Consider the following 19,573-nt stretch of genomic DNA (forward strand, 5'->3'; position numbering starts at 1 on the left):
CCCCCGCCTCCCCCCTTTCCTGGCTAGGCTGAGGACTGCCCTTTCTCCCGTCCGCGCCCCGTAGGGCTCGGGGGACCCGAGGGCAGCCCGCCGCAGTCGGTAGGAGGGGTTGGGGTCCGGCCCGGGGCGGCGCGGCTCGCGGCGCGGCCCCGTGTGGGTACCGGGCGCAACATGGCGGCCCGGCGGTGACTGGGCAGCGCCTCGCCCTTGGAGCTGGGTTTTCCCCTCGAAGCTGATGTCGAAACCGTTGCGTTTAGCGATTTCTGCCGTAGATAACGATTGTATAAGTATCAGTAGTGAGAGCATGACCTTGTGGAGGTTTTTTTTTTAATTTATTCCCGGGTAGCGTGGAGGAATGAAAATAAGGTTGAGTTTATAGCATGGAAATCGTTCACTTTAGAAAGGCTAACTATAATAATTTTTTAACTGCCACTTCTAGTTTGGAAGGTGAGGTTATTTTCCCAGTGTGGTCCCTGTGAGGTATTAACTGGAGGGGGAGGGTGGGGGGGGCTTATCTTCCAGGAAAGTTTTCAGGTGAAAGGCGATCATTTGCTCTGAGTAGAGAAGTGTGTGTGTGGCGCTGGTGGGGTGGTTTTGTGCTGTCTGCTTAGAGAAAACGACGTGGGCTTGGGGTAACCCGTTTGGCTTTCAGGTGGCTGTGCCCTGAGTGAAGCTAGTGCTGTGTATTTTCACGTGTCTTGGCTAGAGAGGTTTATTTGGTGAGGATGGGAAGGAATTTTCCCCGGCTGTAGAAACCGCAGCTGCCTGTAGGATCCTAACATGGCGTCTGAAAGGCACGTGATATAAAAGGAAGGGAAAGAGGAGGCTCCCTCTGAGCCCAACCCAGGCAGTTGCTGACATCAGTCAGCCACAGCACATGGGTGGGGGGGGGGGGGGGGGGTTACTGCACCTTTCTAACAACAGCTTTCTGTAAGGAAAGGGTTATTCCTTCAATCCACCGTGTTCCTGCCAGTCTCCCCTCCCCCGTTGTCTCCCTTGCTCCCTCTAATACCAGGCTCCCTCTAATATAGGCTTTTTCTCCCTTTGGCTTTAAATTCCGGTTTATAATGGTGAGAATTGTACTGTCTAATGCTGGGGAGGGAAAGATCTCTTACGTTATTTAATCTATCTTTCTACCAATGCAGGATGGCTCTTTAGTGCTCTACAGACCTCTTCCAGTCTAGTTTTAAATGCTACCAGTGGCCAAGTTTTGCCATTCCTTGGGGAGGTGACCTCATAACCGAATAGATCTCACCATTATATCTCCTAAAGGGCAGTGGATGTATATAATTTGTGATAAATACCAATGCTGTCAAATTTCTTCATTTCTGGGTGTGTTAGAGCCTGCCCTGAAGTGTGTTTTTTTTTTTCTTTTTAAAGATGTCTTAAATTTTGTATCAATGGTTAGATTTGCCTTAGTTACTGTTTGTGACTGTGGTTTATTCAAGGCAAGTTCTTAGTTGTTTCTGGGAAAGTGCTCTCCTTTGCTAAGCCACTTTTAAAAAGTGTTGCCTGGAGACAGTTTGTTTAGTGTAAAACTTGAGTGGTCTGCTTTACGATTTAATAAATGGCTCTGAAATGTGTGACTGGTATTATAAAATATGTAAATAAAAAGTGTGAAATATGTATTTGTCTTTTTATTTACCATTGTATAGTGCAGAACTTGTTTCTGAGACCCATTTTGTATACAAAGTTGTTTTTAAACAAAGTTTTTCGCAAGTTTGTGACTCGGGGTTTGATTCGATTTTTTTTTTGAAGTTGAAACTTTTTTTTTTAGGAAACTAATAAAAAAGCCACACATTTCCAACAATAGCTTTCATACATTATTTGAAAGAAGAGTGGGAATTCTGTGGTGATGAGCTCAGCGTTAGCATTCTGTGTGTTCTGGTGGTATGCGGAGCCTCCCTGCTGTTGGTTAGTGCTGTGTGGGTCTCTTTCTTGCGAGGGGATGCTGTATAGATCCCCTGACAACAAAACGTTCCAATGCGGGATTCCCTTGTGTGGTTATTGGAATGTGGGCTAGATACCTTAACATAATAAACGTTTCCAGAAATGAAGACTTAAATAACCCAACTGTTTTTAAGTCACGGTTCTTAGATGGTAACACCTGAGTAGCTATATTTCAAGAAGGGCACTCTGCTAAACTAATGCTGTCACATTTTGGAGTAGGCTTCCTTACTACATTGCGGTGCTTCTGTGTGATTATTTCTAACTAGTCCCAAGGCATGAAGTTGTTAAACTTGTGACAGTGCCTTTGCTACTAAACGGATACTCTGGCATCTCCCAACTTGAAGCTTAGCTGAGTGTAGTGAGCTACTTCCATTCCTTGGTGAAATGGTAGAGTGTAGTATGCTCTGCTAGTAGCTCTTGGGCACTTGTGCTGCGAGACAGCTCTTTGTTTCCCTAAAAGCTGACTTAGAAAGTCAGGAACTGTACACTATCGTTTTTTCTATAAAGGAAAGCATTCACAACTTAGAGTAGTGTTTTTCATGTGCCACTGTGTAGGCTGCATTAAAGAACTAACCAGTATTTCACAGACATGTTAATATTAAGCAGCTTCACATCCTTTTTTTTTTTTTAAGCTGGAGAGATGCCCCTATTCTAACACTTGCATATTAGCTTCATTACAGCCTGCTATTAGGTCATAAGTTCAGCACCCAGATTAGATAGTACAAGTGGTGTAAACCATACTTCTAACGTGCTGCCATCAGTTCTAGCTTAACTGCGCATTTTCTGTCTTTCCATGTGCAAAATACATCACCTGCCTGCACTTACCTTTTCCTGTGCTCAGAGGCAGTGACACCCCCCATTAGCTGTCCTTTCCAGTGTTTAGTTTCGGGTCACGGTCAGTTAATATACACTTAAAAGTGAGGAAACGTGATTTGCCCATATAAAAGTTTTGTTGACGCGGTGCCCTTCTGTGAACCACTTTAACGGGGAAGGATTTAAATCTAAAATTGTAAAGCAAGAGTGCTTCCACACACTTACCTGGACAATGGGGCTGTGAAGTAAGGTGTTGGCAACCATCATGCGAGCCTGTCCTGTTTAAAAAGAACAATGAAGTTATTCTGGTTTTATACTGAGTTACCGGATGGTGAATGGGACTTCAAAGCATTATGAGCGGATGCTCCTGTATAAGGGGATGCTGGTCAGCATGGAGCTTGTGGTGGTGTCTTTCACGTTGTCTTCTGCAGCTGTTTGCTCACTGATGCTTTCTGGACCTTTGCCGTGCCTTCTGCTCATGCAAGCCAGTGGTGGGCATTAAAAGTACCTCGACTGGGGCCAGTAGTGCTTTTTGTACATTGGACGTTGTAGCTGTCCACCATCCATGCTTCTGTTCAACAGACTTGCTACAAGTTTTGAACGTGGATTTAAAACCACCCAAAAAGACCCCTCAAGCTGCCTCTGATGTATCCAGAGTATGAAGACCCACCACTGGGAAAACTGTGGTTGTGATTCCCGAGCTTCCCCGTGCCTTTACCCAGTCAGCTTGGTGACTGGGTTTGGTCTGGATTTAGGACTTCGTTCTTTCTGCGCGTTCATCTGAAAACCTGACTGTGACTGCTGACAAGTGCCAACAGAGACTGGGACTCCTTGCTCCATTCCTTTGGATTACAGTGACATAGTTGTGACCTTCTCTGCGTGTAGTTTGTGAAGGGACTGTGATACTCGACGTATAATCTACAACTACCAAAGTTCACTAATCTGGGCTGTTCGCAGGAAGTCTGGCTTGTGTTCTGTGAAATGGAGAAAAGCAAGCATTCAGGAGGTCCAAGTGATAAACAATTTTTTTAGAAGTTCCTTGAAGTGCTAGCGATGGCTTCCTGCTAACTTAAAGTTACTTTCTCCAGCGGGTTTTGAAAGGCAACGCTCGGTACACTAGCAGTAATACTGTCTTGTGGGCTTCTTTTTTTTCTTTTTTCCCTTTTTTCACCCCAAAGCTTTGAGACAAACAGAATAACCCAAGGTGTTCCTTTTCTCTGTGATAGACCCACCACATTATACTTTGAACTGAGTATTGATTTTCCAGATTTAAGTTTTTGTATAAACAAAAAATCCCAAGCAAATCCCTTGGTGTTTATAGTGACAACCAAAAAGAGAGGTCTGTATTTCTGGGATTGGTAATCCCTTTATTTAAATAGCTTAAAGTATGTTTTTGTTGTACTAAACTTCTCAGTTTCTTCTTATTACTCCAGGCTCCTGCATCAGAGAAGCTCCCTGTTATGTACCTTATGGATTCCATTGTCAAGAATGTGGGAAGAGAGTATCTTACTGCATTTACTAAAAACCTAGTTGCAACATTTATTTGTGTATTTGAAAAGGTATATACACTTTCAGAAACGTTCTGTATTTTAAGAAAGTTGTTTCAGAAAAGTTCTGTATTTAAGCAAAGTTGTTCCTGGTAAAATAAATACATGCTCTCAGCTTTGGGTTTTGTTGGGTGCTCAACCAGAAGAACTAATGGGTTTTTATAAATGGCAGTGCTGTGTCTATAACGTGGAAGGGCATTCCTGCTGTTGGCAACCCTGTGAGTTAAGTTAGCCAAAAGATGCAGAGTCTTGATGAACTTGTGTAATTTTTCTATCCAGGCAAGACTTCACTAAGTTTTTTTTTAATTGCTGATTGCTTACCTGGACAGACTTTTTGTAATGTATAGAACAGGTAATGATGAATTGCTGATTTATTTTTTAAGGTAGTAGTTAGTCTTTATATCAGGAATATACTGAGAATCAGTTTCTTAGAGATTTTTCTGAGTTCTCTTGTAGTTAGATTTGTCTGATTCCCTTAATTCTGGATGTGAAAAATGAGCACTTAAACTGTGAAGAATATCACTAGCACCTGATATTCTCTTATTCTTTAAGTGGTCTGTGATTAAAAATATATATATGATGGGTGAGGGGGGGAGGTCGTGAGAGTATATCATTGCTTTGCTACATTAAAAATACATGTTTTAATTTCATTCAGTGTTGAAAACTGCTGCCAAATACATTCTTTTTTTCAAAGTCTTTAAACCCAGTGAAGTAATTGTGCTTATTCCTCAGTGAGAATGGCAAAGCCAAGTCCAGCTTTTGAAAGACTGGACTTGAATGGGTTTAAGTTGGATCTGAAATGGAGGGTTAACTTCTGTGGTTTCCTGTATGCCCTAAGAAAGTGGCACTACATCTGAATGAGATGAGTGGAGCTTTGGTGTATTTGTCATTACATTCCAGTGAGGATCTGCGATCCTAGTATGCTTTATATCTGGTTTTCAGGTGTACAATGCATGACTAAATAAGGGATAGATTGTAACAGTGAGCTCAGAAATCTTGAACTCCTGTGCGTAGAGTAGATAGGTAGACGTTTACTTGTTTTTCCAGTATTGGATTGTGTTCTTTCACTGAGTTGCATTTAAACTTGGAGCTGAAGCTCTGGGGAACTCGTTTGTTGAGTTGTGTAGATTAACTGTCTACTAAGCTAACTAGAACCATTAAATTTATATTAAATATGTATATATATAAATATTATATAAGTGTCAGTCACTTTAGGTAACTGATGATATTGCAAGGTGGAATTCTTGCACTGACATTGCTAGAAATTCTGTTTTATCAGTAAATGATCACTAGAAGTATCTTTAAACACTTAGCAACATCAGAAACTGGCTCAGTCATGACAACAGCTTTTGCAGTGAGCTTGATACCCTCACACTGAAAGTTGTGTAGAGGCACCCTCCCACCCCACACTAGCTAAGTATGAATTATTTTTATTGAAGTTCCTGCCCTTCTCTCTTTTAAAGAGCTTCTGAGCTTTCTGGACAGCATGTCTTGCTGTGACACCTTAAAACTGCTGCCAAAAAAGGTCTTGACAGGATCAAGATGTAATGATTGAATTAGCACATTCACAGTAGGGTTGCTGCATATGTTTTGTCAGCAGATATTTTCCATTTATTTAAATGAAATACTTGAGTTATGAGATGAACTGAATTTTGCTTTAATGTGAATTTTGAATTTAACTGTCATGAAATGTTCCAATCTAATTGCAAAGAGAAAATGGGTGCTAGTGCTACTAGTACACTTGATTTATGGCTCATAAATGGGTCTGATTTTGCAATTGAACTGAAATGTACTTGACTTCGTTTTGATTCATACACCTTTTGTTGGATTTGTTAGGGGGGAAAAGACTTCAGTGATTAAACAGCTGAAGAAAAACACCTTTTCTGTTCAGAAAGTTTGTTGTTCTCTGATTTGTTTGTTGTTGCTGTACGCCACTCAGCACAAACATTTGAATTACTGTGTTGTTTCAGAGGCTTTTTCTTTGGTTATTTTTGTTGCTGTGTTTTTTGACAGAAATTGGCCAAGTAAAATGAGAATTTTGGTAATGGAAAAGCTGAAAGAAAGTTCTCAGAGAATGGTAATGCACAATAAAACCTTCCAATAGCTTTGAAATGACAGTTCCACAGTTGAACTTCTGTTACAGATTCTGTTGGTGTAGATGTATCGGTCTGCACCACTGTAAGTTCTTTGTAGCCAGTTTGTTGTATTAAAATGAGAAATTTGGTAAGAATATAGAACATATGAAATCTTAAGTTCTACATAAGTTGTTTTATATTAACTTAACAAGCCATAGAATTGTTTTATTGTTTTAGGTGGATGAAAATACTAGGAAAAGTTTATTTAAATTACGCTCCACATGGGACGATATTTTTCCTTTGAAGAAACTATATGCACTTGATGTCAGAGTCAACTCATTAGATCCTGCTTGGCCTATTAAACCTCTGCCCCCAAATGTGAATACTTCTAGCATCCATGTGAATCCTAAGTTTTTAAATAAATCGGTAAGTCTCCATACCTACTGTATGAACAGATGGCAAAACATGTAGTTTTTGTTGTTTGTATGCTGCTTTTTGACAAATGTTGTATGATAAGAATGAAGCATCTGATCTCTGGAGACAGGTAAGAGGAACTTACGGGCTCGGAATATTTAAGGGGCTTAGTTCTTATGTTTTAAAACTGAATTCTAGATTTCTGAACATTGATTTATGTTAAATGGTGTATTTAATTCTGTCACAGTCCAGTATTTAATCCTGTCACAGTAAGCAAATTCTAGTGGAGCAGAAGTTTTTAAGTGTTTTGTTTGTATTTTGCAAAAAAAAATGGAGTTCATAACTTGTACAAAATAAGTCCCAGTTTTGTTTAATGCTAGCAGTTAAGGGAGATGGAGTTAGCTGGTTCCATTAAGATGTTAAATGTAACATTATGTTCTGTTTTTAGCCAGAGGAATCTACTGCATCTACCTCTGCTGTCACTTCTGGTGCCTCTACTCCTCCAGCTGTTCCTGAAATACAAAAGAATTTGACACAGGAGCAACTGATAAGGCAGCAATTGCTTGCGAAGCAAAAGCAGTTGTTAGAACTTCAGCAAAAAAAGTTAGAGCTGGAGTTGGAACAGACTAAAGCACAGTTGGTGAGTAGGATAGTTGGTGAATGTTCATAGCTGGGTCTCACTTAGTTTGATGGTACCTTAGCTGCTATACTGCAGTTAAGTTTAGACAAGAGTAGCTGTTTTAGGACTAGAGCAGCGGAAGTTGATCTGGTGCTCTAGACTAGTAATTATTACATAAAAATCTTAAGAATTACATTCAGAACAGGTTAAAAAAAGTTTCTGGTCTTCTGTTCTTCTCTCCAAAATCACATCTCCCTATGATCTGTATTCCAACTCTTCTCGTGGCTCACTACAAACTATAGACATTTTCAAGTATATTTGCTCTTAGAAGATTTAGTATTTCTGTAAAGAACAGGGAATCCTGATTGTCAGAAATAGCAAGGCAGTTTCTGCCCTCCCTGGGTCAGGTTGGTTTGATGCCACCGTCTGAAGGTGGGGGCAGTTAAGCTGTTTTGTTCTTAGATTCGTAATTGAAAGTCATCTTGTGCTGAAAGTTGGCGATACGAAAGTGAAACGAAATGCGAAAGTAGAAGTGTAGAAATAAATATAAATATACTTGGCCATATAGTTGTCTTGGAAATGTTGAATGTGTAGAAAAACTAAAGCTGTAATGAGATGGGCTTATGTTGCATATTTTGCAGCATTGACATTGTAGTACTGACTTTATTATACTTGAACTTCATCTTTTGTGATGGTACTATGTTATTATAATACCTGTGATTAGGAATTAATGCGTCATTTTCAGTTAAGTGGATGAATCTCATAAGTATATTTCAAAACATTTCTATTTATGGTTCTGTTTTCAAAACAGAACGTGAGCATCTCTGCGTAGGAGTTGCATCATGCAGGTTAACGCTGGTTTTTTTTCACCTTATTTCAGGCTGTTTCTCTTAGTGTTCAGCAAGGATCATCTACAATACCTTCAGTTCCAGCACCTTCCAAGCCACATGTGTCCCAGACACCTCACATGACAGTTAAAACACCTAATCAGACTTCTCTGCAATCTGAAAAGATCAAACCATCCCCAAGTCCTCCACTTCACGATGTCAAAATAGTAAATAGGGATCCTCGACTTAATAGGATGTCTCAGCATTCTTCTCATGCTAAAGATCAGTCTCATAGGAAAGAATTTCCACCGAACACAACTGGTCAGGCTGATACCAAGGCAAGCAAAACATCTCAGTCTGAAAAACAAAACTCAACAAAACAAGAGAAATTGAAAGCAGGTGAAAAAACACAGAAGAAAGAACCTGATCAGTCAGAAACAAAGTCTAAATCGCCATCTCCTTTGAAAAACAAGCTTCCCAATACTAAAGATACTAAAACCCAAGAATCTGAAAGCACAAAAGTATCTGAAATGAGCAAACGGGATCCAAGACTGAAAAAACATCTTCAAGAAAAGCCAGAGAGCAAAGGGGATGAGGTGAAAGAAAAGAGGAGAAATACAGAGAAAAAAGAAAAAGATGAACATAAGACATGTGAACATAGACCAGTAGGCAGCAGAAATAAAACGGTTAATGGTGTTGTTCAGAAACAAGACGTGACTACGGAAGAATCAGAAAAGCAGGCTGGAAAACAAGGGAGATCCAGTAGTAGAAAACGGTCTCGATCCCGCTCTCCTAAGTCACGGTCGCCATCTACACATTCTCCAAAACGAAGAGAGAGGAGATCACCCAAAAGAAGACTCCGGAGTTTATCTCCCACTTCTTCAACTCCTAAAATTGGAAAGATACGTCAGATTGGTCCTAAGCAGTCTCATGCTGAAGATGCCGCGCAAGCGGCAAGAGATGAAAGAAATTCTAATAAGCGAAATGTTAAACAGGAGGTGCGAGATCCAAGGAGAGTGAAAAAAAGCCAGGAAGACAGGCCCCAAGAAACAGCAAGCCAGCATTCTACAAAAACTTCTCCTGATCCAAAGGAGAATGCAGAGAATTGGCAGGGATCCAAAGCAGGCAAGAGGTGGAAGTCTGGTTGGGAAGAAAATAAAAAGTAAGTTACCATCTTTTAAACAGATTCTGAAGTCAGTGGAAATTCTGCTCTTGACTAAAGTGCAGTGAGGTTTGGGAGGAAACGTTCAGACAGTCCATGTTGTCAAAAGTTCTTGATTGAGATTCATAACTTGTTTGTAGCGAAATATGGTATTTATACTTACTTTCTAAGTTGATTGTGATGTTTTACCATGATCAATTCTAATAGAGATGTAATAGTTATATCCTGAATAAAGAACTAACTTACGCTTTAAACGTGTTCCTATTCTCAGCTCGCAGCAGACTGAAGAACACCAAGCAGTTGGTAAATCCCCTCACCAAAGACACCGAGAAAACTGGACTGCTGCTAAGGGAATTCTGTCTCCCCGAGCACCAAAGCAGCAGCACCGATTAAGTGTGGATGCCAATTTACAAATTCCCAAAGAACTGACATCTGCAAGCAAGAGAGAATTACTTAAAAAGGTAATAACAGATTGACTGTCTGTGTAGAAGTGTCTTGAATATCGTTGTGCTTTGCTTTTCTTCTTAGAAACCCAAACTTTATGTTACAGGCCAATGACCGTTTAGCATCTGGTGAAATAACACAAGATGAGTTCCTTGTGGTAGCTCATCAGATTCGACAGCTGTTCCAGTACCAGGAAGGAAAGCACAGATGTAATGTGTGGGATAGCCCTACAGAGGAAAAAGGCCCTTTGAAAAGGAAACCTCTTCTATCTGATGCGGAGTTAACGTACTACGAGCATAAAGCTAAACTGAAAAGAACACAAGTTCAGCATTCATTGTCAAGGCTTGATCTCTTGGATGCTGATGACATTCTGGATTATCATGTACCGGATGCATTGCTTTCTGGAATGGACTGTGAGCAAGCGAAGGCAAAGCGTGGGGCACAGTTTGAAAGAAAAGAACCTTTTGGAGAAAGATCAAGACGGCACTCTCCTGTAAGTGGCACGAGCAGACCCTTTGCTGATAACCTTTCGCCACTTGAGAGTCGACGAAGGCTTGAGGAACAGAATGCTACTAAAGGAGGCAGGAGTTCGAAAAAGTTTGATCCTTATGACAACTGGGGAGAATCAGATGAATTCAGGGATGCTCTCAGACAGCAGGGAAAAAATACACCAGAGTTCCAGAAGATAGATGGTGATGCAGTCTGTAGGTTTGATAACCGTGAGGACAGACAGCTTCTCGGGAAAGCTGGTATGTATTTTTGCCTTATTTTACAGATGTTAAATAAGTTGCAATCTTCTGGTGAGTGGTTATCAGGGAGTTGTAGGAGATACCTAGTCCAACCCCCTGTGCTAAGGCAAGTACTCTGGAGTAGGAAAGTGTTCAGGCACATTATGAAATATCTCCAGAGAAGGAGACTCCACAACCTGTCAGGGCACCTTGTTCCAGTGCTTTTCAACTCTCAAAGTAAGGTATTTTTTTCTCATGTTTATGGAACTTCCTGTGATCCAGTTTGTTCCCATTACACCTTATTCTGTCACTGGGCACTGCTGAAGAGAGCCTGACCCCATCTATTATCCCCATGAACTGCTGGCCATGCTCTTTTTAATGCGCCCTAGGTTTATCATTGGTCTTGTTGGTCACAAGGGCGTACTGTTGGTACATGGTCAACCTTGTGTCCTAGTGGTCAACTAGGTCATTCTCTGCTGGGTGCCTTACCTTCCTTTCTTTTCTTTTTTTTTCAGGTGTTCGAGATGAACCAAGATCACCATTCAATGAACGTTTCAAAAGATCTAGATACGAAGACCCAGATAAAGAGCCATTTCCGGACAGTCCAGGATCAAGATTTGGAGGCATCGAAGCAAAGCCGAGAATAAGTGCGCTGATGGAAGACAGACCCTTATTTGATGGCTCACCTAGACCAGCTTCTGCAAGAGTTGGGGCAGATGGACAAGGAAGTCCTTTTATTGATAGTCCTACTGCTGGTTCAAATTCTAGAATTGATGGGCCACCTGGACAGGCTGCTCTGAGATTTGAGGGGCCGTTGGTGGGGGCAGGAGCATCTCAGTTTGATGGACCCCTGGCAGGAGCAGGGGGAGCTGGAGCCCTAAGATTTGATGGGCCACCGGGGCAGCTGTCAGGGTCTCTCAGGTTTGAAGGACCCCAGGGACAGGTTGGTGGAGGAGGTCCTCTGAGGTTTGAAGGACCTCTTGGACAGATAGGTGGGCCATTGAGGTTTGAGGGGCCTGCAGGCCAGCCTGTGGGTGGTCCTAGATTTGAAGGACCTGGAGTTGGTCTCAGGTTTGAGGGACCCCGTGGTCAGCCTTCAGGTGGTCTCAGGTTTGAGGGACCTCACGGTCAACCTCTGGGGCCTCGAGGTCAACCAGGGGGTGGTCTCAGGTTTGAGGGACCCCATGGTCAGCCTTTGGGGCCTCACGGTCAACCAGGAGGTGGTCTCAGGTTTGAGGGTCCGCATTTACAGCCATTGGGGCCCCATGGTCAACCTGGAGGTGGCCTCAGATTTGAGGGGCCACATGGGCAGCCTATGGGGCCGCATGGACCGTCTGGAGGTGGGCTCAGATTTGAGGGGCCACATGGACCGCCAGGTGTAGGGCCCAGGTTGATTGATGGACCGGTGCACCAGGGAGTTGGTGGACTTAGATTTGATGGTCCTCTGGGACGGACTGGTCCGAGATTTGATGGCTGTCATGCTGGGTTTGATGGTCAGCCTGGACAGCTGTCTCTTCTGCAAAGATTTGATGGAATTCATGGACAGCCTGGCCCGAGATTTGAAAGGGCTCCTGGCCAGCCCGCACAACCACGATTTGATGCAGCCATACCTCAAAGATTTGATGGTCCTCACCAGCCATCCTCAAGGTTTGACCTGCCCCTTGGCCTTCACGGTGCACGTTTTGAAAATATAGCTAGCCATCCTGCCTCAAGATTAGAGATGTCGCCATATGGACAGAGCGGTCCGTTTGTTGACCATCCCGGACAGGGCTACAGTGGGCCAGCTCATGGGATGCAGTTCCAAAGGCCTGAATTATTTGATAATGCACCAGGACCAAATTTCAGTGGGCCAGCTGGCCCAGGAGCACAGAATTTTTCATTGAGAGCATCTGGACATTATTTCGATGAAAAACTTCAGGGTCCTCAATACGGAAACTTCAATAATATGTCAATGGGAGGTCATCAGGTAAGAAGTGATTCTAGTAAATAATTTGCTTGCAGAAATATTTTTGTGTAGACAATTAGCAGTTTTTTCTTCTAAAAGCATAAAGGATTTTTTTTTGCAGTCTAAAAATATCCTTAAGTAGTGCCTGGATGATTCAAGGGAAGGGGAATGCATTGCTATTTTTAAAGAATCTTTGATTTAAGAAATTAAAAACCAGTTCTTTGCAACCATTTTGTAGCTGAGAACATAGCACTGAAATTAGTGTTTCTAATTTGAAAATGAATTAGCTAATTGGAAGACTGTAATGTTTTCACTTACGCAAAGCAAGTTCTCTACAAATAATGAGATTATTGTAATGAATATACATGATTACTTTTTGTAAGAGGTGTAGAATTAAAACGGACCCAAATAATTGTTATCTTTTTGGAGACATCCATAACTTGGGGGTAATTGAGAAAGATGGAAGCTATTAAGCTATAAGTTCTGAAGAATGATCTTGGCAACTGCAGACTTCATAGTTTCAGTTGTCCTTGCTATGGCTTGTTGGAAGTGCTCTCTTCAGAAGGAGAAAATACTTGTAAATCAGTGAAAATGATGTCTGTTCTTCCAGTAGATTGGAGGTTGTAGGGGACATACTACAAGCATGCTGTAAAAATTATTTTTCTGTCTGATGTTTGTTGCAGCTGCTTTGCTGAAAATCCATCTTTCAGGATGCATTTCGTATCATGGGTACTACCTCAATTATTAGATAAAATCTCACAGTGACCTTGATTGATGAATGTTTTTCAGTTTCTTTTTTTGATTAGCTCTTTTTTGGTGAAAAGGATCGGTTTGAAATACTGTGTGTGGAAAATGTGCTAGAAGGCTGGACAGGTGGAAGAAAAGTTTTAGCTAACTGCTAGGCAAAATGAATATGCTTTCTGATATTTTTCTGATGGGGGAATGACAGCGATGCCAAGGTTTGGTAATTTGTGGTTGCTTCACTATGGAACTGACAAAGTAAACTAGTGGATGCATTTAAATATTATGTGGAACTGAGAAATGTGTAGAGGTTAATGATAGAATAATTAAAAGCAAATTGCCTTGCGAAGAATACTTAAATGCTTAATTTTACAGGTTTCGCACATGTCTGCTCAGCCGGGAACTTATGGCCAAGGTCAGCAGTATTTACCAAATCCTGGCAGCTTTGTTCAGAACCCTGCAGGTACCAAACTAGTTCACTTCCTTTTGTGTCTTTTGGACTGTTCTCTTTGTTCAGGATCACAACAATTGTGTTGTGATCAGTGTTCAGAGTAGGGTGACGAAGCTGGTGAGGGGTCTGGAGCACAGGCCTTATGAGGAGCAGCTGAGGGAGCTGGGATTGATCAGTCTGGAGAAGAGGAGGCTCAGGGGAGGCTCTCTATAACTACTTGAAGGGAGGTTGTAGTGAGCTGGGGGTCGGCCTCTTCTCTCTTGTAACTAGTGATAGGACGAGGGGGAATGGCTTCAAGTTGTGCCAGGGGAGATTTAGGCTGGACATTAGGAAACACTACTTTTCTGAAAGAGTGGTCAGGCGCTGGAACGGGCTGCCCAGGGAGGTGGTTGAGTCACCGTCCCTGGAGGTGTTCAAGAAATGTTTAGATATAGCGTTGGGAGACATAGTTTAGAGGGGTTGTTGGTGGTAGGTGGATGGTTGGACTAGGTGATCTTGTAGGTCTTTTCCAACCTAGCTAATTCTATTCTATGATTCTATGATTCTAATTAGCGCGCTGTACTGTGCTGGTGTAATGGCTCCATGTGCACTAAGGGGAGCCTTCACTGTGTGATGCCAGTAGGTGTGCTTTCTGGAGTACTATAATCTCTCCAGGGCTTTCCCTCCAGCATTGAGGGCTTTCATTAACTGCGTGGTTTGTATGTAGTTACACTTCAAAACAAAACAAAAAGCCACTGAAACCGATTTTTGGTCTGCTTTTCAGATAGCTGAAGGGCACCTGGGTTGGCCAGGATGCATAGCCATTCCCAGTATATCAATTGTTGGTAATAAAAATCTTGTAACGAGTCATAAATGATTTAAGTAGATTGATTCTCGTGAAATATTGAAGCGTGAAACAAGAAAATACTGTGTTTCAATAAACAGTATTCCATGGAAATCTCTGTGCGAGGCAGATAGCTTAGATGGCATTTCAAAATACCTAGATTACAAAGGAAGTTGTAAGAGAGGAAATGAGGCAAAAGCCTAGGTATGGAGCAGACTGAAGTGGATAAATAGATTGAAGTTAAAAATAGAAGTAAAAAGGGGTGGAAGGAAAAGAGCGGTGTGAAATGTGCTGATAGAAGTGACTTCTTTTATGCCAACCTTTCGTTTCCTTGAGTGTTGTGATGTTTTTTTTCCCCCCTAGGAGGCCTTCCACATTCATATCCTGATAACCACCTTGGTCAGCTTGATGTCAATGAATTGTTTGCTAAACTGTTGTCAACAGGAATCCTCAAACTGTCCAAAACAGATTCCACTTCAGCACGTATGTAGATTTCATTACATTCTAACTATCCAGTTTATGCATAGCTGAAGTGCAAAGTTAAGTGTAAGAACTTTGTGAACTCTTGCATTCTTTTTTTCTTAAATGGATCTTTGTCTATGGGAAACTTTGGTGCATGTGATAAAGCGAATTATTAACTTTTTAAACATATCTTATATACTTAAGCTATTGAGAGCCTCCAGTTTTGTTTTTGGTGCCCTGCCTCAGTAACTTGCTCTTGAAATATTTGTGTCTCTGTGAATACTGAATTGTAGTGCCAGAGGCTTAGATGAAATAGTGTCGTCTTAAAGTGCAGTTCTTAGTAGCGTGCTGTCTTTTGTACGCTTTTTAAACCATGAGACTGACTCAACTATTACGCATGTTCAGGTTGGCGTAGTCAGATTGAATAAAAATAATGTTCAGGAGCACCTTATTTCTTTCTGAAAATGAACTGAAATTTTGATGAAATTATCTTTATGTTTTGAAGAAGCGAATGAAACATCTGCGCAGCCGGCTGCTGAGGAGGAGGATGATGACCAGGGTGATCACGATGTCCCAGACCTCACAAACTTTAGAGTTGAAGAACTCAGACAGTGCGTATTGTAGCATGAGCTTACGCTGCACTGGGAATAATGGCGTGGTGGTACCTAGATAGTTAATCCGAGACAGTTGAATAGGCATGTTAGAACAATACTAGCGTGTTCCTTGTGAGTAGTTAATGCTTATCTGAATGCTTTTAATTTACTTCCTGGAATGCTTTCAGTTGACCCTGTCATATGCTTTAACATTATAGCGGAATCGTGCTTCTCTTCTGCTCTTGAGGTCACATGAAACAACTTACTGAGAAACTTCCTGTTTTCTTTCCCAAGAAGTGTGAGCTTGTTTTTGTTTTTCTAGGCGTTACGATAGTGTTATAAATCGACTGTACACTGGAATTCAGTGCTACTCGTGTGGAATGAGATTTACTACTTCCCAGACAGACGTTTATGCTGACCATTTAGATTGGCACTATCGTCAGAACCGCTCGGAGAAAGATGTTAGCAGAAAAATTACGCACAGAAGGTGGTACTACAGCGTAACGGTGAGTAAAGCAGTGGGTGTGCCTTGTGAAATTAAAGGCTGTGTTTGGTGTTCTGTGTACGTGCTGTGGGATTGCAGTTGAAGTTGCGCTGTCATTGGAGTTTGGTGATCAGGGATGTCTTTGATATTTAAGTTTTCATACGTACCTGCCAAAACAAAAGGCATTTACATGGTGAATGGTGAGCAGCTTGGAGCTACCAGTACTGCTGTGGTTGCACTGAGAATGGAATGAAAACTGAAGGATAATGGCCTTTCACAGGACTATGTCAGTTTTGACGAGCTAAGATGGATTGAATTTGTTTCTTCTGGGATTCCATTTTTCTTTTTTTTTCTGAAATTTATTTCTTTAACATTTCTGGCTGTTCGTGATTGTGAATGAATGCTTTCCCTTAGGATTGGATTGAATTTGAAGAAATAGCTGATTTAGAGGAGCGTGCAAAAAGCCAATTTTTTGAAAAAGCTCATGAAGAAGTTGTTCTGAAGACAAAGGAAGCTGCAAAAGAGAAGGAGTTTCAGAGTGTCCCTGCTGGACCAGCTGGAGCAGTTGAGGTGAGTTTCAGCTTGCCTGCCTTAACCCGTATGGGCTATAAGTAGACTGAAGTCTTGCTCTCGTGCCGTCACTTCCTAGGTTTTGCATTTGTTTGTGTAATATTTGTTTCCTAGTGGCAGATAGCAGTATAAATAACCAGTACTTCAAAAACTTCTGTGCTTTGTTGGCATTCCGTGATTGAAAGGGAGAAGCGTGTTTATTGAACGTTTCCATGGGAAACATAAATCAGGAAAGTGAGTTGGAAATGATTGTGATTCAAATAGTGATAGTCTTGACTGAATGTTTGTTACCTATACACACACACCAAAAAGATTTTTCTTTACAAGATGGGCATTTGGAAGAGCTGTCATAGTCTTCTGACTTGAAAATAACCAGCAGATCTGCATTTTGGTAGACAAATGGATATAGCAGTTAAATACAAGTGTTCTTACATGCTAAGCCTACAAGAAATGAGCTAGCAAAGCCATAATGGCTTTTGTTTCAATTTTGAAGAAGTGCCTTTTGTACCTTGTTCTCAGAGTTGACTGTTTATTTTGCAAAGAGGTGTTGAGGGTGTTAATACTTTATGTACAGTTCTCACTCTAACTCAAAGTTGAGTTCTGGGACTATGCCATAAAATAAATGAAATCCCCACAGTGAATTGTCTTAAACTGACTGTAAAACAGATTGTTACAAAGTATCTTGCAGAGACTTCCTAGTTGAAAGGGCAAAGCTTAACTTTTCAAGTGACAAATATTATTGCTCGTTCTACCAACTGTACTCAAATAATTTCTGTTACTGTTTTCTTGAAATTATTTTTAAAGTGTGGAGGTAAAATGTTTTATTCTTAATATTGTTATCTTAGTTTAAGAGAGCTCTGTATAACTATTACTAGCCAAGTTCTCGAAGTTGGTGTTCAGTAATGGTTTCAATAAAATCATTTATCATGTTACTTCCATAACTCCTCAGAGGTGTGAAATCTGCCGAGAGCAATTTGAGCAGTACTGGGATGAGGAAGAGGAAGAGTGGCACCTAAAGAATGCTATCAGAATGCACGACAAGGTAATCCAATCTTAGTACGCGTGGCGCTCATTTATATTAAAAAGCAAAACAAAAACCTAACAGAAGAATTACAGAACGAAATAGGCCACAGCAATCTGCCTTTTCTGAAGGACTCCCCTATTAGTTTTCCTGTTTCCAAGTACATAAATATCTCAACCTTTGGTAATGCTTGAAGTCCTGGTGTCCTTAGTGCAGACTCACTATGCTTCCCTCATACTGTATTGCTAAAAGACAAATGAAGGTGATCTTCTCTACTTAGTCTGCCTCGATTATTGTGTCCACTTCTGGACCCCTCATTACAAGAGAAACCGTGCTAGGAAGAGCCCAGTGGTGGAGCCTCTCCCTCTTTGGAGGTCTTCAAAAGCCAAAGGAGATGTGGTTCTGGGCAACTTGGCTCCAGATGCCCCTTCCACCCATTCTGTGGTTGTGTGAATGTTCCTTTGAGTGTGGGTGTCAGTTTTGGTGCAATTATTTCTGTGTGCAGCTAGCTATATACAGGTAATTCCCTATGCTGGCAAGGTTTTTGTATGATAACTTTTCATAAATAAGCATACACCATATATTTTCCCAGTCACGTTTGACACCGTACTTGACCTACACATTGTTGTCCTAGAGGAATTGTGTCATTTGTATTTGACTCTGTTCTGTTTATGACTGGTGCTTTTACTGTATTTGTAACATATTTAAATGGATAACAATTATTTTCCAGATTTACCATCCATCTTGTTACGAAGATTACCAAAACGTAAGAAAATCCTTACTTTCATATTTTTTAATCATTTTGCTTTCAGTTTGTTTGCTTGATAGCTGTCTTTATAGAGAGCAGTCTTCAGATTCAGTTCCTCTTGCTGTGACTAGGCAAAGAGTCAGAGGCCCTGGGAATGGCAAGTTTGTAGTGCAGAATTAGTTAGTTATGACATATCCACGGCAGCTTTTGTGTCATATAAGTAAAACGAAAGTGAAACCATTATGAATTTATCATTGAGTAACATGCGTAATCTTAGGAATTTTAAGAAATTGAGAAAATGTATGTTAGTGTGTGTTAAATTTGTTATGACGTGGGAGCTAACAGTCCCTTTCGGGGGGATAGCTGGGAATATTTTACAGAATGTATTAAGCTTTTCATTGCTGTGAGGATAACACCATTTCAAAGTAATTTTGAAAAAGTAATGCTATTATATAGCAAACTTGTGTTATTCAGATAAAGGAGAACATAATGTGTAAAGTAGAAGTTTGGATTTCGAGTGCCCTACTACCCACTTGTTTGCATTTCGAAAAAGACAGCAAGGGAGAGGAGGTAAAAATGCTTGTTTTAACAATGTATTAATGCTGTGTGAATGTTTGCTTTATAGACGTCATCGTTTGATTGCACACCCTCTCCCAGCAAGACCCCTGTAGAAAATCCCCTAAATATTATGTTGAACATTGTTAAACAGGAAACAGAGGAGTCCTGTGACTCACCTCAAGTGAAAGAAGAACCTGATGACACCCCTGCTGCCTGTGCAGAAGAGAGCACACCTGCATCTATAGATATTAAAACAGAACCAGATGAGTCTGTTTGAATAAACTGAGGTTTGATTTTTTTTTTTTACAGAAGAGCTCCTGTGTTAATTCTGGAAAGCAGATACTTTTTATAGGAAATAAAAACATTCAGCTGAGGCAGGGCCTCAGCTACTGTTTGGTTAATGAATACATTTTTGTATTTAAATTTCTTATTGCCTGCACAGTTTCAGGTGTCATTGTGTGAAAATTCTGTAGATGCGTGAAAATTTAATGGAATGAAATTGTATATGTAAAAATGTACAATTTTCACTTGTGGAAATGTAAATTATAAATAAAACATATTTTTGCTATATATGGAGTGTAATGTTTATGCACACCAT

At 40.9% G+C, this 19,573-nt stretch overlaps 1 protein-coding gene across 2 annotated transcripts in view; it reads left to right on the top strand.

The window, feature by feature from the left end:
* Positions 1-19,545, top strand: part of PCF11 (PCF11 cleavage and polyadenylation factor subunit) — a 20,386-nt gene extending 841 nt beyond the window's left edge. The window contains exons 2-16 of one of the 2 annotated variants that reach the window (XM_021382447.1): positions 4,197-4,322; positions 6,623-6,811; positions 7,248-7,439; positions 8,299-9,407; positions 9,679-9,868; positions 9,958-10,600; positions 11,095-12,545; positions 13,641-13,728; positions 14,903-15,022; positions 15,510-15,612; positions 15,917-16,100; positions 16,493-16,648; positions 17,598-17,690; positions 18,400-18,435; positions 19,043-19,545. In XM_021382447.1, coding sequence (XP_021238122.1) covers positions 4,197-4,322; positions 6,623-6,811; positions 7,248-7,439; positions 8,299-9,407; positions 9,679-9,868; positions 9,958-10,600; positions 11,095-12,545; positions 13,641-13,728; positions 14,903-15,022; positions 15,510-15,612; positions 15,917-16,100; positions 16,493-16,648; positions 17,598-17,690; positions 18,400-18,435; positions 19,043-19,252 — 4,890 coding nt within the window. In that variant the 3' untranslated portion in view covers positions 19,253-19,545. Of the gene's footprint in view, positions 1-4,196; positions 4,323-6,622; positions 6,812-7,247; positions 7,440-8,298; positions 9,408-9,678; positions 9,869-9,957; positions 10,601-11,094; positions 12,546-13,640; positions 13,729-14,902; positions 15,023-15,506; positions 15,613-15,916; positions 16,101-16,492; positions 16,649-17,597; positions 17,691-18,399; positions 18,436-19,042 lie in introns of both variants that reach the window. The other variant, XM_021382438.1, reaches the window with a different exon arrangement.

The sequence above is a fragment of the Numida meleagris genome, chromosome 1 (genome assembly GCF_002078875.1).
Source record: "Numida meleagris isolate 19003 breed g44 Domestic line chromosome 1, NumMel1.0, whole genome shotgun sequence".
Classification (NCBI taxonomy): domain Eukaryota; kingdom Metazoa; phylum Chordata; class Aves; order Galliformes; family Numididae; genus Numida; species Numida meleagris.